The 22274-nt window shown below is 37.7% G+C and overlaps 1 protein-coding gene across 1 annotated transcript in view; it reads right to left on the bottom strand.

The window, feature by feature from the left end:
* ABCG1 (ATP binding cassette subfamily G member 1) overlaps window positions 1-21797 on the bottom strand; it is a 51889-nt gene extending 30092 nt beyond the window's left edge. Inside the window, exons 1-2 of the mRNA XM_058186046.1 lie at window positions 21591-21797; window positions 15734-15977 (exon numbers count right to left, since the gene is read on the bottom strand). Coding sequence (XP_058042029.1) covers window positions 15734-15977; window positions 21591-21632 — 286 coding nt within the window. The 5' untranslated portion in view covers window positions 21633-21797. The remainder of the gene's footprint in view (window positions 1-15733; window positions 15978-21590) is intronic.
* Window positions 21798-22274: the final 477 nt, after the last annotated feature.

Raw genomic sequence — 22274 nt, 5'->3', positions numbered from 1 at the left:
GATACAAATTCTGAGTTAGAATGTTTGGACAAGATTTTATCACTGCAGTACCAACAGCATGATCTCTTAGGGCTCCTTTTCTCAGCCAGTGACTGGACAAACCTTCAGCAAAATTTATTCTTTGGGTTTCTCCATCTTCATTATTCATTAGCATTATAATGGATAAATGGCAAACATTTTACACCAATCTCATGAGTTATACCTAATGCCTTACTTATAGCAGATCCATTCATAAGGGATGCTTAAAAGATTCCTAAAATTGAATGGATCTGTTCTGGATTAAGTGGACATTAAAAAAATCAATAAAGCATGCCTTTTGCTTCTCTTTCTGTATCTCTCTTTATTTCTTATATTTGATATAAAGATTTGGAAAAATGCTTTATTTGCCTGTTGTTTTTCATACGTTTGGCTTTTTTCATGAAGGCTGTCCAGTTTTCAGTCACCTTTTAATTACAAAGAGTCAACAAGTATACTACTCTTTACATTGCTAAGTATCTAAGGGAGGGTGGCTATTCATTTCAGAATGAAAACAGTTCTCCTGGTACTTGTTCCACCCAAGTTATGTTTGGATTGCTCTTCATCAAGGCTATGTTAAGCTTGTGGATACAGGCCAAGAGTCTTTCCCCAAAGGACTGGAGCAACTACAACCTCCAGGAAATACTGTGTGGCTGCTCCAAGGCTTTCCCAGGATCTTGCTACACACACCCACATGCACTGTCTTGGTTTGGCCTCAGTACAAGTCTTGGCTCTGCAAATGCAACCAGGGAAAACCTCAGCACAGTTTTATTTTTATAGAGATTCTTTGTCTACTTCCAAATAATTTTCAAAATGTACCTGAAATAATTTTGGGAGCCCTTATAGTATATGAACAAGAAGTCCCTATTTGTCCTTATAAATACATTATTTCATTTGGTGGGATTGCAGAGCTGGTTTAACAGTATGAAGCATCTTATACCATGCTGCTGTATTAAGCTTCTGAATCATTCCTTGTAATGTACCATACAAGTATATTTGCACTTCCATTTTAAAAGGAGAGGGTATAAAAAACTTATCAAATTGGATTTTCTTAAGTAGTACTGCAGGCCAAGGGATTTAAAATCCTATGACATAGGTTATCCCTCTGGAAACGGGTGAAAGGTCTTATGAAAGTCTACCATGCAAGTTGACTAGTTAATACCAATGCTGGTCTTTGTAATCTAAAATACACAGACACAAATAGAAATAGCATTTAGACTTATATACACTTCATAGTTCTTTATAGCATTCTCTAAGCAGTTTACAGAGTCAGTATATTGGCCCCAACAATCTAGGTTCTCAATTTATTGACTACAGAAGGATAGACATCTGAGTCAGCATTGAGCTGATCAGGATCTAACTCCTGGAAGTGGGCAGAATTAGCCTACAATGCTGCATTCTGAGCACTGTGCCACAATGGCTCATGTGCTGTCCTCCTCTGCTGCACTTGTTAGTAAACATATATTTTAAATAACTGGACTCTTTGCTATAACAAGCTGAATATTCGTTGGAATGCGTTGACCTACAGATTTTATATTGGCATCACAAGTATATTTGGCAATATCTGATCCTTTCAGATCTTTGTTGCTTGCCATGGATTTACCAAGAATCAAAGAGTTTAGAAATGGCTGTGGATTCTACTAAAGAGCCATTGCCTGAGAAAATAACCTACATTAATACAGGATAAAACTCACATAAGGGCCATATGATACCTGGGAAAAAAAAATACCGAGTCTTTTCTCCATGGCACATGGCACATGGCACAGTAACATCAGTAACACCTTTACCTAATTTGCTGGCTGGGAATTCTGGTAGCTAGACTCCAAACATACCTACAAGACATCAGGTTAGAGTAAATTGCAATATCAATATCATTCTGTATAGTCAACGGATAAGTTGACTTTGTAAAAAAAAATATACAAATAGAATGAGACTATTGCCTTATACATTGTAAGCCGCCCTGAGTCTTCGGAGAAGGGCGGGGTATAAATGTAAAACAAAACAAAAAACCAAAAAAAAAAGAGAAAAACTGCAATTTTGATTATTTGGTATCTATTTGCACAGCTAACAAAGACAAAAAGCTATATATATAACATATCTACCATTAATCTGTGTACAAAGTATCAGATGCTTCCCAAATATTTCTTACACGTATGATTGTCTCTTGTGCTAATTTGCCAACACAGGCAATAAATGATATGTCATCATATCTCTGAGAAAAGAAAATATACAGCCATTTCAAAACAGAAGTTAAAGTGCAGTCACTATAAATAAAGTTTATGGCAAAGCACCATTATTTCACAACAAAGATTTGTATTGGGTCATGCCAGTTATTCAGTGCTAAATGTTAGTCATGAGTGCAGTCATATAAAACAAATTGGAAGACATAGCAACATCTTCAACACCTGCTAAGCTAAGAAATTGGTGGAAACTATATGGCTAAAGGAGGTAGATCCTGTATAAAAAGAATGAAGCACTTCCTTCATAAGCCTTATACTGATCTAACTAACCAGTTTCAACCTTTGTGAGCCAATTTATAATTGATTAGCTAAACTCACAACTAAAAAAATATTGTCATCCTCTGCACATTTATTAGGGAACATATATTTCAAATTCTCACTTGTCATGCTGTCAAAAATGGCATTTTAAAGCACACCTTCTATGTCAATCAGCCTTTGAAGACATGGACCCCCAAAATCAAAGAATTAATGTCTCCAGGAAAAAAAATTCCGCAAACACATCAAAATTAGTTTAGGTATAAAGTAAAATCTTAATTTAATTTAATTATCTACAACTAGACTACAACTGCTACAAGATTGTAGCGATAAGACAGAAAATTAGAGTAAGATTGTAAACACTGGTTCTTAAAGTCTTTATTACTATATTCCACATTATGACAAAATGGAATTTTAGAGAGTAAGACAGAAATTATAGACAGAAAATTGAAACAGAGCTAGATAATCTGGCTCCACTGGAACTGAGAGAGAAGGAATTTTGTTTAAAGACCTAGAGCAATTCCAGAGGGATGAAGATATTAGAAAAAGGATTATTAAAATCTTGGCAATTATTTGGATGGGGAAGAGGATGATATAGAGGCAGAAACTGTAAGAAACACCCCAAGGGAAGTTTTGGTGTACTTTGCCAGAAATAAAACAAGCTTCTGAATTTTGTAGCAGCATTTTAATACAAGACTGAATAGTAATAATACACATATAACTGTCCCTAAAAATACCGTACCTACCAGAATTTTATGTAAGAGGAAAAGAGGTTTTTTTTAATTGAAATATTAAAGCAGAAGATCACTTTTCAATTGGACAGTTTTTGACTGTCAAACTTATTATCCAACGCAAGGCTCTGCTTATTTTCTATCATCAGTACCATCAGTAACACCTTTACCTAATTTGCTGGTTGAGAATTCTTGTAACTAGACTCCAAACATACCTATTAAAGTAAAATGCAATATCAATATCCTTCTGTATAATGAACGGATAAGAGAAAAACTGCCATTTTGATTAGTTGATCCAAGAGGCAGGAGCACCCACAGAGAATGCCCACTTCCATATCTCCAGCAGGAGTTTTCTTGTCAGACAGTTGGTCAGATAGAATCTATCTACAAAAGATAGCCTCACAAAGTCACTCAACCTTGACTATTTCTTTTTTTAGCTATAAATCATGTTTTTTTTTAATTTACATTTATATCCCGCCCTTCTCTGAAGACTCAGGGCGGCTTACAGTGTGTAAGGCAATAGTCTCATTCTATTTGTATATTTACAAAGTCAACTTATTGCCCCCCCCAACAATCTAGGTCCTCATTTTACCTCCCTTATAAAGGATGGAAGGCTGAGTCAACCTTGGGCCTGGTGGGGCTTGAACCTGCAGTAATTGCAGGCTGCTGTGTTTTAATAACAGGCTTCTTACAGCCTGAGCCACCACGACCCTTTTTGTTATACTGCTATCTGATATACCATTTAATCCATGTGTCAGAAACATGAAAATAAATTCTAAATCGCATAGAATATAACAAAGAGCAACTAAGATGATTAAAGGCCTGGAAACTAAAACGTACGAAGAACAATTTAGGATTTGGGTTTGGTTAGTCTAGAGAAAAGAAGGACTGGGGTGACATGATATCAGTATTCCAGTATTTGTGAGGCTGCTGCAAAGAAGGGGTCAATTTATTTTTCAAAGCACCACAGGAAGAAACAATGGATGGAAACTAATCAAGGAGAAAATCAACCTAGAATTAAGGAGAAACTTCCTAACAATGAGAACAATTAATCAGTGAAATGGCTTGCCTTTAGAAATGGGTGCTTCATCACTGGAGTTTTTAAGAAGAGACTAGACAGCCATTTGTCTGAAATGGTATAGGTAGGAGATGGACTAGAAGACTACCAAGGTCAGGTCAGGTCAGGTCAGGTCAGGTCAGGTCTATTCTATTCTATTCTATTCTATTCTATTCTATTCTATTCTATTCTCATTGCTATTTTCTAGTCCGATGGACTCTCACAGTATTTAAAACAACTTGTTAAGCATCATTCCTGGATTTTGATCATGAGGCTTTGTTCTCAGTTACTCACGACCTCATGACCTCTCATATGGATTACTGCATTGTGCTATAGATGGGGCTACTCTTGAAGAGCATTTGGAAGATTCAACTGCTGCAGAATGCAGCTGCATGGGTAGTGATAAGTGTCAGATATTCAATACATATAATTACCACATATCCAAAATAATAACTATTGGCAGCAGCAATTGTCAACAGTTTCATTCATAAACCTTTTCTGACCCATTTTCTCCATGGCAATCTTTTCCGTAAATCTCATCCTGAATTATAAACTTCCCTTTTTTAAAAAAATCTATTTTCATTTTATATAATCAGCATGCTCAATGAATGGAAATCACTTCCAAACATGGATTCAAAGAATTGTTTTGTTTGCTAAAATTCATCCTTTATATAGATTTCAGACTTTCTGTCCCTCACCTGTCCTTCAGGTATTCCAGTGGTGTGGACACAGAGTATCAGAACAGATTGTCAAACACTATGTTTATAAGCATATAGGAAAAATGCTGCCATTTCCAGAAGTTAGTTTGAATTTATAAAAAACAACCAGGTCATAATAATCTTATTTTTTCATAGCAGATAAAATAATGAGGTAACAAAGCAGGTTGAGAAAATGAAGAGGCTATAATGTTTCTTGATGGCAAGAAAGCATCTGTCAAAGTCTTCAGTGCTAGCCTACTTGAAAAGTTGGATAAAGTGCAATCTGGTAGACTTGCAAATGGTCGAACATGTTAGAACCTGCTTCTGAATAGTAGGCACTAGGATTATGTGAGAAAGATTAAGGCAAGTGCAAATAAGTATATAGAACTGTTGCAGCTCAGAACAGAGTGAGTCTTTTAAATAGGTCAATGAATGATAATAACCCTGTAGTCACCAGACTACACGCAAGTGTTTCTGGGACGTCTTCCATGAGGCAATCTTCCTGCCATCCACCTGAAGAAGTTATATTTTGCTCAGTAATCACTATTTGCTCAGTTGCTTTTTTTACCAGATAAAGGGAGAAACAGTAAGAGAATGCTTGCATGATTCATGATTTTAATATTTTGAGTGACTGACAATTTATACAAATATTATGGACTCTCCCATCTCCCCAAATTCAGTTGAATAGAATTTAGAAGAAAAAGGATGAAAGGTTGTTGTTTTTTTCAGAGTATCGTAAGTATCTACTTATGGATTGTCAAATACATAAACATATAATTAAGAAGGAAACAATATGGAAATACATGTGCAGAAATTAAACATGGGGTGGGAGAGAAGCACATTTACATCATGTTTACATATAAAACCTTATATTAAGATAAAATATCCAATTAAAAACTATTTCAACTTTAAAGCTGAACAACTGTACAGGTAATCCTCGACTTACAACTGCTCACTTAGTGACCATTCAAAGATACAACGACACTGCAAAAAGTGACTTATGACCAATTTTCACATTTATGACCGTTGCAGCATCCCCATGGTTATGTGATTTACATATGGATGCTTGACAACTGGCTCACGTGTATGATGGTTGCAAGGTCGCAGATCTCCTTTTGCAACCTTCTGATAAGCAAAGTCAATGGGGAAACCAGATTCACTTAACTGTTAAAATAATCCTGAACCACCTTCTGTTTCAAAAGACCTAACTGACCTACATTCAGCATTTCAGATCAGTTTAGATAATAGCATAATACATAGACAACCTTGGAACATACAGTTTGTATGTATTTTAGGTAATGATTCTTAAACTGTCTCTAAAATGAATACTGCATACTCTATGCAGTTTTTAAAATTCTGTGTCACATTCCATACATATTTCTCTTTTAAGGACTAGAAACTTAAATACTGAAGAGAATAAGCAGAGGAAAGTACTGTTTTAAAGTATTTAAATACTTAAGTTTTAAAGTATTTTAATAACATAAATAATATGTTCTATTCTATAAAAAGAATGTGGATGGAGCATCATAGACCCAATCTAATACTTTGATACGAAACTTAGACTTAAGGAGCCTTAAGTCTTAAGGCCATATCCATATTGCTAAATTGCCCTATTGCAAATACAAGCTACCAGACATTTCTGCAAAACTGGACACTGAACACTGTCATCCATTACTTGTCCTCAGTCGACTGTGAAGGTCCTTGTGCTTAACGTTAAGTTGAAAGTACATAATACTTTACAGCAGGGGTCCCCAACCCCCTGTCTGCGGCCTTTTAAGAAACCATGCCACATACAGTAGCTGGAGGTGAGCAGTGGGTGAGTGAATCTGCACATGCATGGGATGTAGATTGTGCACTCCTCCCACTGGTCTGTGGAAAAATTGTCTTACAGGAAACTGGTCTCTGGTGCCAAAAAGGTTGGGGACTGCTGCTTTACAGCTTATGCCACTATAAGCTTTGCTATCCAGTTACCCTACGCATTTTACTGTCTTTTAGACAAACCCTTCCATTTTGATTGGCTACACCCTCTCATATGTGTCACTTACCCACCACCACTATTGAAAGGCCTCCTATAACAAAAGCTGTAGCAGAGCCAAACCTAGGATAATGCAAAAAAGGTATTTTGATGTTAAAGGGGCCGGAATAGCTCAGGCTGTTAGAGCCTGTTATTAGAACACAGTAGCCTGCAATTACTGCAGGTTCAAGCCCGGCCCAAGGTTGACTCAGCCTTCCATCCTTTATAAGGTAGGTAAAATGAGGACCCAGATTGTTGGGGGGGCAATAAGTTGACTTTGTAAAAAATATATAAACAGAATGAGACTATTGCCTTATACACTGTAAGCCGCCCTGAGTCTTCGGAGAAGGGCGGGATATAAATGTAAACAAAAAAAAATGTTATTGTTGTGTCTGCTTATACATACAAGCTATACAATACAATGCAATACATGCATATATAATACATACATACACATACATCCAATACATATATAATATATAATGCATACATACATAATTTTGAATATATTATTTTAACTCTGTGTACACATATTATGTACACATAAACGCAATATATCAATCATTTTAAGGACTGCTGCTAGAAAGGAAATTAATTGGCCATTGGGAGGGCACAGTCAGAGGCAATTGTTCCCTGGGGACTATGGTAGTTGGCCAGAATAAACACTTGCAGGTTGCTATTGAAGCATTCCAATCTGAACAAAATCTTGGATTGGATGGCTGCCAGGATTGCAAAAGGTGTGATCTGTCCTAGGTGGAACTGCCCTTCCTTGAGGCATCAGAATGAAAACTGGGGTGCTTATTGAGGCTTACTGACAATAGAAATCCAAGTAGCCAAAGATTATCTTTGAGTGGTAAGATAGCTACTGCCATTTCCAGGCACACATATTTTTAACATTTGCGCTGATTGTTTAGAAGCCTCAATAAAACAAAGTGCTGTATGTGAAACTGATTTAAGACACACCCATAAAGATACACAGGTAGACACAAACATAGTCGGGGAGCAGGGTTTTATGAGGTTTGGTATTGGGATTTGATTTCTGTAAGCCACCTCGAGTCACCATAAGTGAGTTGCATAGCCATATAACTTTAATATATGAATATATAAATAAATAAATAAATAGTCATCTTTAAAGTAAATTCACTGAAATAATGAGATTAAAAATAGTTACAATTTGCTTGTGTTTATTTTAACAGAGCCACAATGATCAAATCCAGAGCCATTTAGCCCTGAATTTATTAATCATAGATCTGTGGATTTGTGTAAGTTGTTCCAGGATGTATTTTGTTCACAACACAAGCATTTTTCTTTTCTTCCCAAAGTAGGTAACTAGATTTAATTCACCAGACAATGGGAAGCATCACCTAACTATTGGTATCGCAGGGATGCACTGCAATCAATTAAAATTATTTAAAGCAGCCTATTTAAGATCAGGCTATTTATAAAAATATCATTTTTTAAAGGAGAAAAGAGTTTTCTTCTGCCACCTTCAGTTGATATGAAAAAGGAAAAGGCATCTGCTAATTTCTGCTTTCCCAACATCAGATAATTCACTGGATCAAAGATTCCAGTCTATGAAGTCCAGTACTAAAATGTGCAGCTGTTGCAGCCACAAAAAGTTTCCTTATATTTGTTGGTTTAGAATAAAGACAATTAAATTGATCAAGCACAGTTTAGAATTTTTTTTTAAAGATTCCTTTAGCACTGTCTTTGTAGTGAGTTGCTACATCCTGAATTTCATTCAGCGTAACTGGGTAGTTCCTTTTTTTCTTTTTTTAAAGGTGGTTAAATATTTAGCTAACGAAGATGTAAGCACACCTACTGTCAGAAAATGTAAACAAAATCCTGACTATAACATTTAGCTATTTTGAATGATAAGAAGAATGTGCATTTTTCTCTGGCAATCCTTCCTTCCTTGCTTTCCTCCCTCATCTTAGCAACAGACATAGTGCAACCAATCAACTTCTGCTTCGTCACTGCCCCAGCATCACAGGCTGAGGTTACTATAGTGCAATGACTGATAGTAACCGAGCAGGAGTGAGAGAGAACTGCTTCATGCGGCACCTCAACTGCAATGCACCTGCTACACAAGAACAGGCTTTTCTTGAATTCTCTGACTAGAAACAGCAAAACATATATAATAAATGCTATTTTTCACAATTTGCATTTTAAAAGGTAGGGGATGGAATCTTGCCAGCACAATAAAAGATATATATATATTTGTTACAAGAATGTGTCAAAGTGGAATTTACAACACCTCAATTTTTTTAAAAGGTGAAACAATGGCATATTTATACCACACTATTTCATTTGCCAAATGGGTGTATTCTTCGGTAAAATCTACTTCAATAGTGTGGTTTGCAGATTAAACTGGATCAGGTTTATTTTTAATTCTGATATTTAAAAAAACAATCTAAGATATATGCAGCTAATCAAACATATGAAAAAAAAGCTGTTTTTCTTAATAACCTGAAAAAGTTGAGAATGTTTCAGACATTTGCTACAAAATGGAAAAGCAAAACATTTAATGGCATGCATGCAATTCACTAATGAATATATACAGAAAAAAATGGGTTTATGCAAATATCTTAAAAGCTTTATTTGCAATGATTGGATATTTGTAGTATTTACTATAAACTTATCTTTTGTTGGGGGCTAATAGGAATTAGTCAATAGATTGTACCAGAAATGTTGTAAGAGTCCTTCACATATTTTTAAGGTGAATATTTAATAGCATAATTGTAACATATGTGTACTAGCATGCAAGTCTCACAATGTTTAAAGGGGATTACTCCCAAGTATTCATAAAATTGCAGCATAGCCTTTAAAGCCAAATTACCAATTCTAAAAATGTAACAAATAACTAAGATAATAACATGAATTGCAAGCAAGTACCAAATAGTTATATTTTTCAAAGATCCAGTGTTGATTTACAGTTAAAAATTGACAACCCCTATAATTATTTCATTAACTATATATACTATTTCAATATTTTGCAACCTTTATCTTGCTTGGACCAGGTGACAGGGTAGCAATGGATGAAATAAGCTAGGCTCAAATACATTAATTTGCTGAATGTAGGTAACTATCTTCACTAAAAAACAGAGGAGCTAAAATGGAAGCAGAACAGCTGTGTGAGATGAGAGCTCTATATATTTCCATTTTGTTTTGGTTTTAAGTTTTCTGATGATCTTAGAGTGCTCGTCTTGGGTATCTACAGCTTGCCTTTGCTCAAAATACTCCAAGCCGCTTCTTGTTATGGGTATATAGTATATAGTGTATAATATAGGGAGCTAACTTTTCACAGGCATGGAGTGAACATTATTAGCAATCCTATAATTAGTCTTAGGAACCTCTATATTCAGTACAGGTAGTCCTCAATTTATGACAATTAAGCCCAAAATTTCTGTTGTTAAGTGAAACATTTGTTAAGTGAGTTTTGCCCTATTTTACAACTTTTCTTGCTACACTTGGTAAGTGAATCACTGCAGTTGTTAAGTTAGTAACATGGTTAAGTGAAACTAGCATCCCCATTGACTTTGCTTGTGAGAAAGTAGCAAAAGTTGATCACATGACTTTGGGACACAGCAACAGTCATAAATATGAACCCCTTGCCAAGCATCTAAATTTTGATCACATGATCATGGGAATGCTACAACTGTCATAACTGCAAAAAATGGTAATAAGTCACATTTTTCAGTGCCGTTGTAACTTTCAACAGTCACTAAATGAACTGTTGTAAGTTGAAGACTACCTATATAAATGCAACCATATTTGGCTGTATTAGATTTGTAAAAATCTAAGATGACTAGATGGCAGCAGAGCTATTCAGAAACCATAACTCTTTGCTGCATTTTAGTGGTCATCAGTATTTTTACAGACCAGCTCTGGTTCCTCTTGTATAAATAACATAATGAATATAGTAGACTATGCACACAGAAATTAAAGGGAAATTGTACCTATTGTTGAGTATGGGGAAATGAAAAATAGAGTTCAAATTAGAAGGAGGAAAAACAGGCTAATCAGTACAGTATACAATATCAGTTATTAAGCCCTCAACAATCTAAGACCTTCAATGGTCTGAGATTTAATTTTCTGAATATTATGTATGGATGTTATTGTGCCACCTAATATATTGTCATATCGAAGGATTCATCTATTTCACAGTAAACAGCCAGAACCTGTTAAATGACCCTATGGACTATAATCAAAACATCTATTTGAAAACAGCAATTCTGAATACAATCGCTGGTAAAAAAAAGATTCCCTCGAGTTTAATGCTTGGTGATTACCTTGGCACTTCCATGAGTTTTCTTAGCAATAGTCCAGAAGCAGATGGTTCCTGCTTTCTTCTGATCTGTTTTTTCAGTTGTCCATCATCCCATTCCACTGGGATTTTTGATGGTCTCCCATTCAAATACTAACCAAGTCTGACTTTTGGGTTTTTCAATCCTAGCTACTTGCTGTCGTATGTTGCAAAGGGGATTCCCCTGATCTATTTTATAATCAGAATTGAAGTAGACAAAACTGATTAACATTCTCTTCCTTTAATTACTGATCCTGCAAAGAAACTTGGAAGTAGGCTTTGATTCAAAGAATGAGGCTTCAGGAAATGGGAGTTGTGCTTTCCTTGCTGAATCCTTATTCCGACTTCCAAGGTAAGTGGACAGCCTGAAACCTGAGCTAGATTTGGCTTTCTATAAGGGCATCTCTCTGCTACAAGGATCGTCAATAACATTCTCTCTCCTGAATAAAATGGAGGATTCATAAAACATAGCTTTTCCATAAAGTTATATCCTTTGTGCAAAATAAACTTCATTCTCTAACATGCTAAGTCTTTGAAATAATCAAGGATGGGGAGAAGGAGGTAAGCATTTTACTAGACTATGTGGGAAAAAATTATAGAGAATTACCCATCAGAAACAAGCCATGCTAAAAAATTTTGCATCACTATGTTCTGAAAGTGTAAAAAAAACAAGTGATATCATACAGACAAGTCTAAAGACCCAGGTGAAAATCTAATTGCTTCATAATAAATATGGGACATTAGTCTCAAGAGCTTCATTTTTTCTCTCTAGAGTAATTATCTCAATAGATTTATTGACTAATGGAAATATCTTATGTGGTTTCTTCTTTCCTGGCAGAATACACAGCATAAAAATTAAAGCATAATATATAACTTTTAGCAGTCCAGAATCGTTCCTGCTAAACACTATAATTCTATCAGCATGTTCCGTTCAGTTTTAACAAATTACCATCAGGCTGATTAATGTCGTTGAAGATTATCAGTACAATATAGATTTGAAATTGGGTACTAAATAGAAAGCACTGCCTTTCACTATCTGAAGTTGAAAAACAATATGCATGAGTTCCCATTCTTTTTAGCAAACATTTCAGAAATGCCAAAGGCCACTTTGAAGAGTTTTTGTCAGAATACATTTTATAATTCTTAATCATGTAGATGATGTTTATAGTTTTTTACAACAATTTTCTGTTGAAACACAAACTGTAAACTGTATTAACAGAAGCATTAACCTTTTGTAGTCTTCCATAAATTTGCAATTTTAATTTATTAAAGTTCAATTTGACAAATGGGAGTTGCAAGTTGTTCCAAGAGCTCCCATGGAGAATGCCCACTTCCATATCTTCAGTAGGCGTTTTCTGGTCAGACAGTTGGTCAGGTAGAATCTCTCTAAGAACGGTAGCCTCGCAAATATACAGGCCCAACTTTACAGATAAAAATCAGTGTCTTCAATTGCACTCAGAAATGTATCAGCGGCTGATGCACTTGTAACATGTAAAGAAAATTACAATAACTGAGGTACAAGATGACAAGGTATACATGTATAAATGTCTTCAGTATTTCCTGCTCCAATAAAGGCCACAAGTGATGTACTAGTCAGAGCCGTCTTGACCATGGTTTCCAGCCATTGTTCTATCAAGAGCTGTGAGTCCAAGTGGGCCTCTAAGTTACAGGCCTGCTCTTCAAAATGGAGTATTACTACCCTGAGAGCAAAAATTAGTAACAACCCAGAATCAGTGGGGTTCTAAATGAACAGATACTTTATCATGCCTGGGATGGGTATGAATATATATATATCCACCTGGCTGTTGGGAAACATAAGGTCATCTATGTTCCTCACTGGAACTTTGAAATATGGTCCAGATCACTGCAAGCTGCCTGACATTCAGCAGATGAAAAAAAGAGTGGAGGAACAGCTTTATCTTTCCACCATTATCCACACACAGTAGGCTTAAAGTTGAGCTTATGCACATGTCCAATCATGCTTATTCTTCATCTTCTGCCAATAACAGTCGAGATTATTTGTTACCGACTTCATTCTCTGGAGAACCCAGGAACCACCCAGAACTGGTATATAGGGAGAGCCCACTTTAGAGAATTCTCCCATCACCCTGTGTACCTCTATATTTCAAACATTAACAAGGTGCTCAACAGAACTAGAATAGAATAGAATAGAATTTTTATTGGCCAAGTTTGATTGGACACACAAGGAATTTATCTTGGTGCATATGCTCTCAGTGTACATAAAAGAAAAGATACGTTCATCTAGGTACAACATTTACAACACAATTGATGGTCAGTATATCAATATAAATCATAAGGATTGCCAGCAACAAGTTACAGTCATACAGTCATAAGTGGAAAGAGATTGGTGATGGGAACTATGAGAAGATTAATAGTAGTGCAGATTCAGTAAATAGTTTGACAGTGTTGATGGAATTATTTGTTTAGCAGAGTGATGGCCTTCGGGAAAAAACTGTTCCTGTGTCTAGTTGTTCTAGTGTGCAGTGCTCTATAGCGTCGTTTTGAGGGTAGGAGTTGAAACAGTTTATATCCAGGATGCGAGGGGTCTGTAAATATTTTCACTAGCACTGGGATATCTCAAGCACATCCACAAAAGTTTTGGATTCATCAGACACTTGAAGCTGATTATCTGAACTGGAGCCTCCTTTTTGCACAGACTAACTGCAAAGCCTCTGGTCAACCCCATAGTTAAATATCTACTTCTTAGGTTGGGACAACATTTCAATGAATAGATTTCTGAGGGATGTTAAATCTTCTGGTTTCCAGTAAAAAAAACAACACATTTTTCATAAACTTATAAATACCAGCTATATAGGACAACATGTACTCTGACTAAAATGCCCGAGTAAACATCCCAATGGTAATGCTTAGATACAATCTAATCTCATGTTACTTTATTCAAAATTATTATTCTATTTTAAAAGGAATGTAAACATCTTTCCTATTTCTTGTTATTGCTATTTTCTTTCTTTCTTGGTTACACTTTTAAACAGCTGTTAAAATAGTATCAAATTATTTTTTTTAAAAAATATCAAATCTCAAAGTTCCCAAAATGAAATACCACCAAACTATTTTTTAAATTGCAACAACGTATTTTGTTAATCAAAACTTTGAAAACATGGCACCCAACTATTTATACAATATTAAAAGTACCAGATTAACAGATTAACAGAGTTGGAAGGGACCTCGTAGGTCATCTAGTCCAACACCACCACCCTGCCCAAGCAGGAGACCCTACACCCATGATGGTGAACCTTTGGCATGCGTGCCAGAGGTGGCACACAGAGCTCTCTCTGTGGGCACATGCGCCGTCGCCAGCTGCTCTTCCGGTTTTCGACCAGCTGGTCTTCATGGGTGCTGGAGCACCAGAAAACGGCCCAAAAAAACAGCCCAAAACAAGGCTGTTTTCAGGCACTTTTTTGGCCATTTCCAGGCCGTTTTTTTGGCCAAAAATGTCCTGAAAAGCAGCCTAAAAATGGCCCAAAAAACAGGCATGCGCGCCCCGGTCAGCTGGTCTTTGGGTTTCCAGTGCTCAGGGGCGTGCACACATACACATGCATTCTGGTTTGGGCACTCAGTGCCGAAAAAGTTCACCATAACTGCCCTACACCATTTCTGACAGATGGCAGTTCAGTCTCTTCTCAAGTACCACAGCTACAAGTAGTCAAAATTACTGATAAAGGAAACTAGTTTTAGCTCAGGGTGAGAATGAGAGGTCTTTAGTATTTTTAAGCTTGGTTGCTTTCTTGCAGACATTTCATTACCCAAACTTAGTAACATCAGTGCTCCACATCAGCCTAGTTTACCTAGTTTGGGTAATTAAACATCTGCAAGAAAACAAACAAGCTCAAAGAGACTCAAAAATCTCTCAAAGTCAAAATTAATCTTTTTTTAAATTTTTCTATTAATGTTCCAAACTACATTAGGCTGATTTGCAGACTCAGACTAAGCAAACTAATAAGAAATTGTGGATAGCAATCAAGAGCAAGTGATTATGCCACCAAAGAAGATGAGTATAACTGTGCAATGGAGGTTCTTAAAACTTTTGACTATAATTTTTTCACTAAACTACAGAATCAACTACATAAAGAAATCAACATCATAACAGCAGTACAAGATCTCAGTGTGAGAAACAGAAGCCCTGTACCATTAAACACTTAATTTTAACCTCAAAATTAAACAGAATTCACACATTAGCCATGATGTGTTAACTATTGTCTCCTGGTAAATTATATAACTTAGTTTAATTCATAAAATAGATACACTGAATTCACTCCCACACTGAGCAGAATTATGCTACAATGTGGTCTGATGTACAAACCAACTATTCACTGCCTTTGCTACTGTTTGTTATATTACCACAATGTAAATTGCATAAATATTCATGCTAGCTTACCCTTCTTGTTCCACCATGGTCCTTCTGGTATAGCATAGGAGAGGTCTTTAAATTCAATGTTCACAGCTGGTCTTCGAGGAAGGTAGGAGAAATGATGGGCTTCAGTCAAAACATTGTCCATCTTCTTTAAATGGCCATTGAGCAAATGAATCTCTTGTGTGTCTGTACCTCCAGAAACCACCTCATCTACTGAAACACATATTGACTTTGGCTCAGGCATAGTAGATGAAGAATTACTGGCATTCTAGAACACAAGAGGGGCGGGGGGAATAAAAGATAGTTTTCTTGTGTTGTCCTCTCCCTCTCTCTTCCACCCTTTGCAAATGCAATTATTGTATATTTGTCTCAGAACAAGTCTCATAATACTACAGAAAAAGAATTAACTCTATGATGTTCTGCTAACATCGTTATTTTACAAGAAAATATGGCTTTGGAAATAGGCAAACCAGTCAAAGTGTGGCCTACTTTCTCATTTCTCCATTTTAAATTTGTTCTGCCTTTATGCATCATTCCCCATTCCCTCCCATTTAAATAGCACTCTGCACCACCAAATATTGTTTCATAACTGCATTTCATTTAATGTGTAAATTCGAGAATTCTAGACTGTGTTATTTCATAGTAAACCACAAATTAACAAATGTGTTTTTCATGCTGAAAGGACTACTCCAACTCCAACTTATTCTTCCAAATAAAGAAGAATCCAGTACATTCATAATACTTCAGGTTTTATTTACCCCTCCTTTTTTGCCTGTCAGGTCCACATAACATTCATTCTTTATATTATCCACAGTTTAGTATGGTATTGTACCGAAATTGTACACTAAGGTTAATTTTAACTCTAATTAGAGTTAAAATTAACCTTAGTACGCAATTTCAGTACAATAATCTATTGTTAGGGGTATGCTTCCATTAGCCATAGTTAAAATCAACTGCACATTGTCTGACCCAAATACCATAAGTAAAAGCTTCCCATTTTTCTTTGTGGCCAAAATAGGGGAAAAGATGGTAACTTGTGAAACAAACATTGGTACAGGGTAATCCAGGCAACAGCTAGTAACAGTGTCATTAGTATAGTCAATGTGGAAAGCTTACAACAAACACTTTATTGCTAAGGCTAGGCTAAATACCAAAGATAAATTTGAACAATGCAGTTAAAGGTTTAGAGAACCTTCCAGAGTCATCCTATTAGTGTTGTGCCAACATGATAGTAATGATTTACTTATTTGTATATTCAGGCAATAAAATAAAGATGCTATAAATTGATGTGTAAAACATCTGACAAAATCAAGTACAGAAATACTCAATAATCTATGGAGCTGCACTATATCAGGCCATTCTGGGAGTCATCATATTTCTGCAACAACATCAATGGAAGAGTCAAGCATGGATTTCAGAATGAAAGAATACAGCATAAATTCCTTAGCTCTATCAGTGTCTTAGAGAAAACAGAAAGCCCTTTTATACTTAAGCTAAATAGGGTACCAGATTCCTGCTATTTCCTAGGTCTATAAAATATGTTTCTGTGCAATTCATATTCTTCCAAACTCTCATGAGCAACTTTTCAGAAGGCAAGTTAGGGTAAGAAAATTGACAAAACATGCACTTATATCATATGCAGAATGACACTGAACTTGCTTCTTCACCTTTCTACAAGTTGGTAGAACAGTAGGAAATGTCTAAATAGCTATTAAATAAGTAACCTCTCCTGACATCCAGGCAGAAACAGGTTGTTTATTGTTTGCCATTTATATGGCAACTTTTATAATGTAGTAAAGTAATTAAGGAGCCAAGGGAAATGTCTTGAAATGAATTTGTGTGGGACCTTTGAGGTGCGCAGGATCAGGAAACACACCTCATAGAACCATATTTTCTTGAGATAGCTTATAAAAACAAAATTTTGCAAACCTGATCGTGCTTCTCCTCCCCTCCCTTTTTTAAAAGTTTTTTATTTTTCATTTTTCTACAAATATATTGTTGTGTGAACAGTGTGGAGCCAGAATTACATTTTAGTACAAATAAAACTAAAAGTCTATAAGATTGTCAATTGTAAATATGAAGAGTATTGTTTTATTTGTACTAAAATGTAACTCTGGCTCCTTCCCTTCATCTTAGGTAAAGGTAAAGGTTCCCCTCATACATATATGCTAGTCGTTGCCGACTCTAGGGGGCGGTGCTCATCTCCGTTTCAAAGCCGAAGAGCCAGCGCTGTCCGAAGACGTCTCCAGGGTCATGTGGCCGGCATGACTCAACGCCAAAGGCGCACGGAACGCTGTTACCTTCTCACCAAAGGTGGTCCCTATTTTTTCTACTTGCTTTCGAAACTGCTAGGTTGGCAGAAGCTGGAACAAGTAACGGGAGCTCACCCCGTTACACAGCAGCACTAGGGATTCGAACCGCTGAACTGCCGACCTTTCGATCGACAAGCTCAACGTCCTAGCCCCTGAGCCACCGCGTCCCTATCCCCTCCCTCTTATACCCCACTAAATCAGTGAGGAGTCAGCCTGAGTATCTTCTTAAAATTATTCCTCTTCCCAGGACTGTCTTCTTTGTTTACATAACTGTTTCTGAATATTTGCTTCAAGGTTCTCTCCCAGTGCTCTACAATTTGGGATGGTAGAGTATGAGACAGCTTATAACTTGGACTCCAGGCATACACATGGCTGCCAGATACTAATGGTTTACAGGCTTGTAGTTATTCTTGGTATGTGTAATACTTGTGCCATTGATATATACACTTTATGCCAATTTCAAATATGAGAACATCTGTATTTGTTTATGTGCATCAAGTTGGTGTCCATTTTTAGTGATCACATAGTTTTTCTTGAGAACTATCTATCCCCACAAGAAAGTCCTTTGGGTCTTCTAACAGCACAGGACATTGAGTCCATCCACCTTGCTGCTGGTCATCTTTTTCTCTTGTCTTCCACTTTCTCAGTATTGCAGATTTCTCAAGAGAGCTAGGTGTCAGCGTTCCAAGTGTCTGACACTAGGTCTTCACATAATGTGCCCAAAATATGACCCTGATCATTTGTGCCCTAAATGAGTGAATTGATTTGATCTGATCTATGATCCATTTGTTTTCTTGGTTATCCATAGTATTCTCAGTAATAGCCCCAAGTTAAAGTCACGTTTAAGACCATAAACACAGATTTCACATAGCAGGAACTAAGGACCAATTTATCTGCTTCAGACATACCTTCAAGCTATTGGAATATTTAGACTACTTCCACTCCACCACAACTTCCACTCTCTAGTCCCTCAAAAGAAATGTGAAGATAACCTGTTATTTTCTTTTTTGCTGATCTTGTAACATTAAGAACAAAGAGAAAAGAATTATCATCCTGTCTTCAGCTGCTACAGGTCTTAATCCTGCACAAAAATCTTCTCATTCCACTCCCCAAAAGGGGGGAAACATTAAATTGCTTGCATGCGCACACATCTTCTATTTCATGTTCTATGCTTTTTCCTGAAATAAAGTATTCTGATGGTATGAGACCACAAAATTGGAAAACTGCTTTGTAACTGTATGTAGAATTCTCTTGCAGAAGTACTTCTAATTCCAGAAAGGTACTTGAGGTTGAGCTTGTTTCTGTTGTCTTGTTTAGATAATTCTTTTGTGGTGCAGAGGGAAAGAGAAACATGCAATTTGGACAAGAATTCAAAAACTTAATTTTAAACCTCAGATGATAAAATGAGCATTTCAGAAATAATTAATTCTAGTTTACTTCTGGCTGTGATTCAAGATGCTGGTCGCCACATATAAAGCCCCGCTTGACATATGGCCTGGTTATTTGAAGGACCACCTGTCTCCCATTGTATTTGACTGGCAGGTTTAATCCTACAGAGTTGCCACGCTCTGGATTTTACTGATTAAACAATGCCATCTCTCTGGACCCCAGAAGCACACCTTCTCTATAGCAGCACCTGGTTTCTGAAATGAGGTTCCCGCCAAATTTGAATAGTTCCTACCCTACTTGTATTTCAAAGAGCCCTAAAGACATGGTTCTTCAGCCAGGCCAGCTGATGCCCCTTTCTTCTTTTTTGTTTCCCGCTTTTATTTACCATTATTGTTCTTCTGTCTTGTGCTGTTTTTGTGAAATTTTTGTTTTGTTCTTAAATGTTTTTAACAATTATAAGCCACTGGGAGTCAGGCAGCATACAAATTTAATAAATTATTTCCTTTTAAAATCTTCATCCCTAGCTACCATATGTAAGAGTTTTATTGCGTATGAGGCAGGGAATTTCTTTTAGTAATAGTAAATTCAGAGATCATAAAGCTCAGAAGACTAAACCTCTGATTCCCTAGAGCCTAGACGGACCCAGATTGGATCCTGCAAAAATAGTTCAGACTTGGATAATGTAGAAAGAGCCCATCATTCCAAACTGTAATGAAGAGACTTAATAGTATGCGTGTCTAACTTACAATTATATATGTCTAACTTCATGCATTACACGATGTAACAGATATGCTCTCCATCTCAATTTAGGTAACCTAGCTCTGCTTTAATGCTCATTCCACTTTCCTGTGGCTCTTTAAATCCAGATTTCATCACTTAGGGGGGATTTTAAATCCTGTTACACAATAGTAACTGTAAATCCATTCCTTAGCCAGCAGATGTATTTGATTACAAAAAAAAGTTTATCTTCCAACTAAAACAATTTTAAGAAAATCGACTCTCTTGTTCCTTTTACATCAAATTCATTATATAAAGAGCTGGAAAGGTATTTATGCTTCAGTAGAAGTGTTTTCGAATCATAGGATGCGCCTGTGAAAGTCTGAGCATGCTCAGAAAACCATCCTCTTCCCTCCTCCTCCATTTTTTAATGAGCGCAACACTGAGGTAACTTTCGGTCAAACCCGGCTATATGCAGCTGACTTCAAATACAGGATGATGTCAATGACACCCTCCCTCCTCGCCCCCCACCAACCCGCGCCGAGGAAAATAAACATAAACCTTTCGATTTTAATCCGTCTATTTTGTTACAATAAATTAGATCTTAAATAACTTTGGAGGCTTTCGGTTTGGGCATCTGCCGCCCAGCCAATGGGCAATACATTCATATAAATTACATTAGGGGGATTTGCATTGTGAAAATGACATTACACCTTTCCGCGCCTGACATTACCGGCCATTTCCGTGTCAAGGATACTTTCGAGTCACAGCCAGAAAACATCCGGCCAAAAAAAGAAAAGGAGAAACATTCGCTTACCACAGCAATTTGCGTGCTGGGAAATAACGCAAGAGAGAAGGCGAAGGATCCTTCTTCTGCCCCTCCAATAAGAGCAAGGACTGGCAAGGAGGGTCAGATCCAGGAAGCCACCGCCAACCCACCTCCGAGCAGGCTCTCCAGGTCCCTTCTGGAGAGGAGAGAGCGGCGTCCTTCCCCTCGATCTACACATGAATGAAGTCCGCGCTTTGAACTCGGCCTCCTCTCTCGGGGGCTTCTAAGCGCTGGGCTAACAGACCCAGTTAACAGCCCGGCTTCCCTTTCGGAAAAGAGGAACAAGCCTCCGGCTCCGACAAGCCAGAGGGGCGAACAAGATCAAAGGATGCAGACGCGGAAAGGGAGGGCGGGGGGGGGGGTGGCAGGCAGCAGGAGTTCTCCGCGCCTTCAAACTCGAGCAAACGCTTTTTGCCAGGTGCCTGAATTGCACCTTTTTGCTTGCTCAGTTCCTCCCATGACTCTCCAACTCCCGGCTTCCTCTGGGGGTCTCCAAAATGCCTACGGCATAAGATAGGCAAGGTAAGATCCTGCTACGATCTGCAGAGGTACGGTTCCAGCTGCGAGGTGCCCCGACGTTGCACCTTATCGAGGAAGGGAGGGAAAAAGAGAGACTCCAAAAGCATCTACTTACCAGAACGGCGCCCAAGGAGAAAGCAGCCATCAGACATGCCATGTGCCCCCAGGCTGCAACAACGGGAGAAACAAAGAGGAATGGAAGGATTGGGCGGGAGGGAGAGGAACCCGCAGCAGCGCCCGCAGTCAGCCGAGATTGATCGGCTGCTGGAAGCGACACCGGGAAAGCAAAGGGAAAACGGGGCCGGTCGAGATCCCGGCTGCTTCTTCACCAGGGCGGTTCTATCTCTGCATCCTACCGGCTCTTGCGCCCTATTGGCTGAGAAGCCGAAGGGGGGCGGAGCATACTCTCTGAGGGTAAACGTGCTCTTGTTTTCCTTCAGCTTCTTCAAGGCTGCGCGTCGCTTCGCTTCGCGGCGGTTTAGATCAGTTTGGAAGGTTTTCCCCCGCCCCGCCCCGCCCCTGCCCCGCTCCGGCAAAGTGGGGACCGCACACGACCGCACACTGAAACCGATGTTCCCCGACCCAAGAGGGAGAGAGCGGGGATAGGGTTTCCAAAGTAAAAAGTGGCGGAGGAGGGCGGGAGGTCAGAACTGATTTGAGGCTGGTGGTCTACAGCTTCCCGCAGCACAGCACCGAGGTAAATGTAGGTCATGCTGCAGCTTATTCGGTGGTGCCGGCGAAAGCGCTGTGTACGTTTCCAGAAGGACAAGAAGTTTCAAGGTTTAGATTGAGTTTTGTG

The sequence above is a fragment of the Ahaetulla prasina genome, chromosome 5 (genome assembly GCF_028640845.1).
Source record: "Ahaetulla prasina isolate Xishuangbanna chromosome 5, ASM2864084v1, whole genome shotgun sequence".
NCBI classification, from domain to species: Eukaryota; Metazoa; Chordata; class Lepidosauria; order Squamata; family Colubridae; genus Ahaetulla; species Ahaetulla prasina.
The sequence above is the reverse complement of the archived record's forward strand: the minus strand, read 5'-3'. Positions and strand labels throughout refer to the sequence as shown.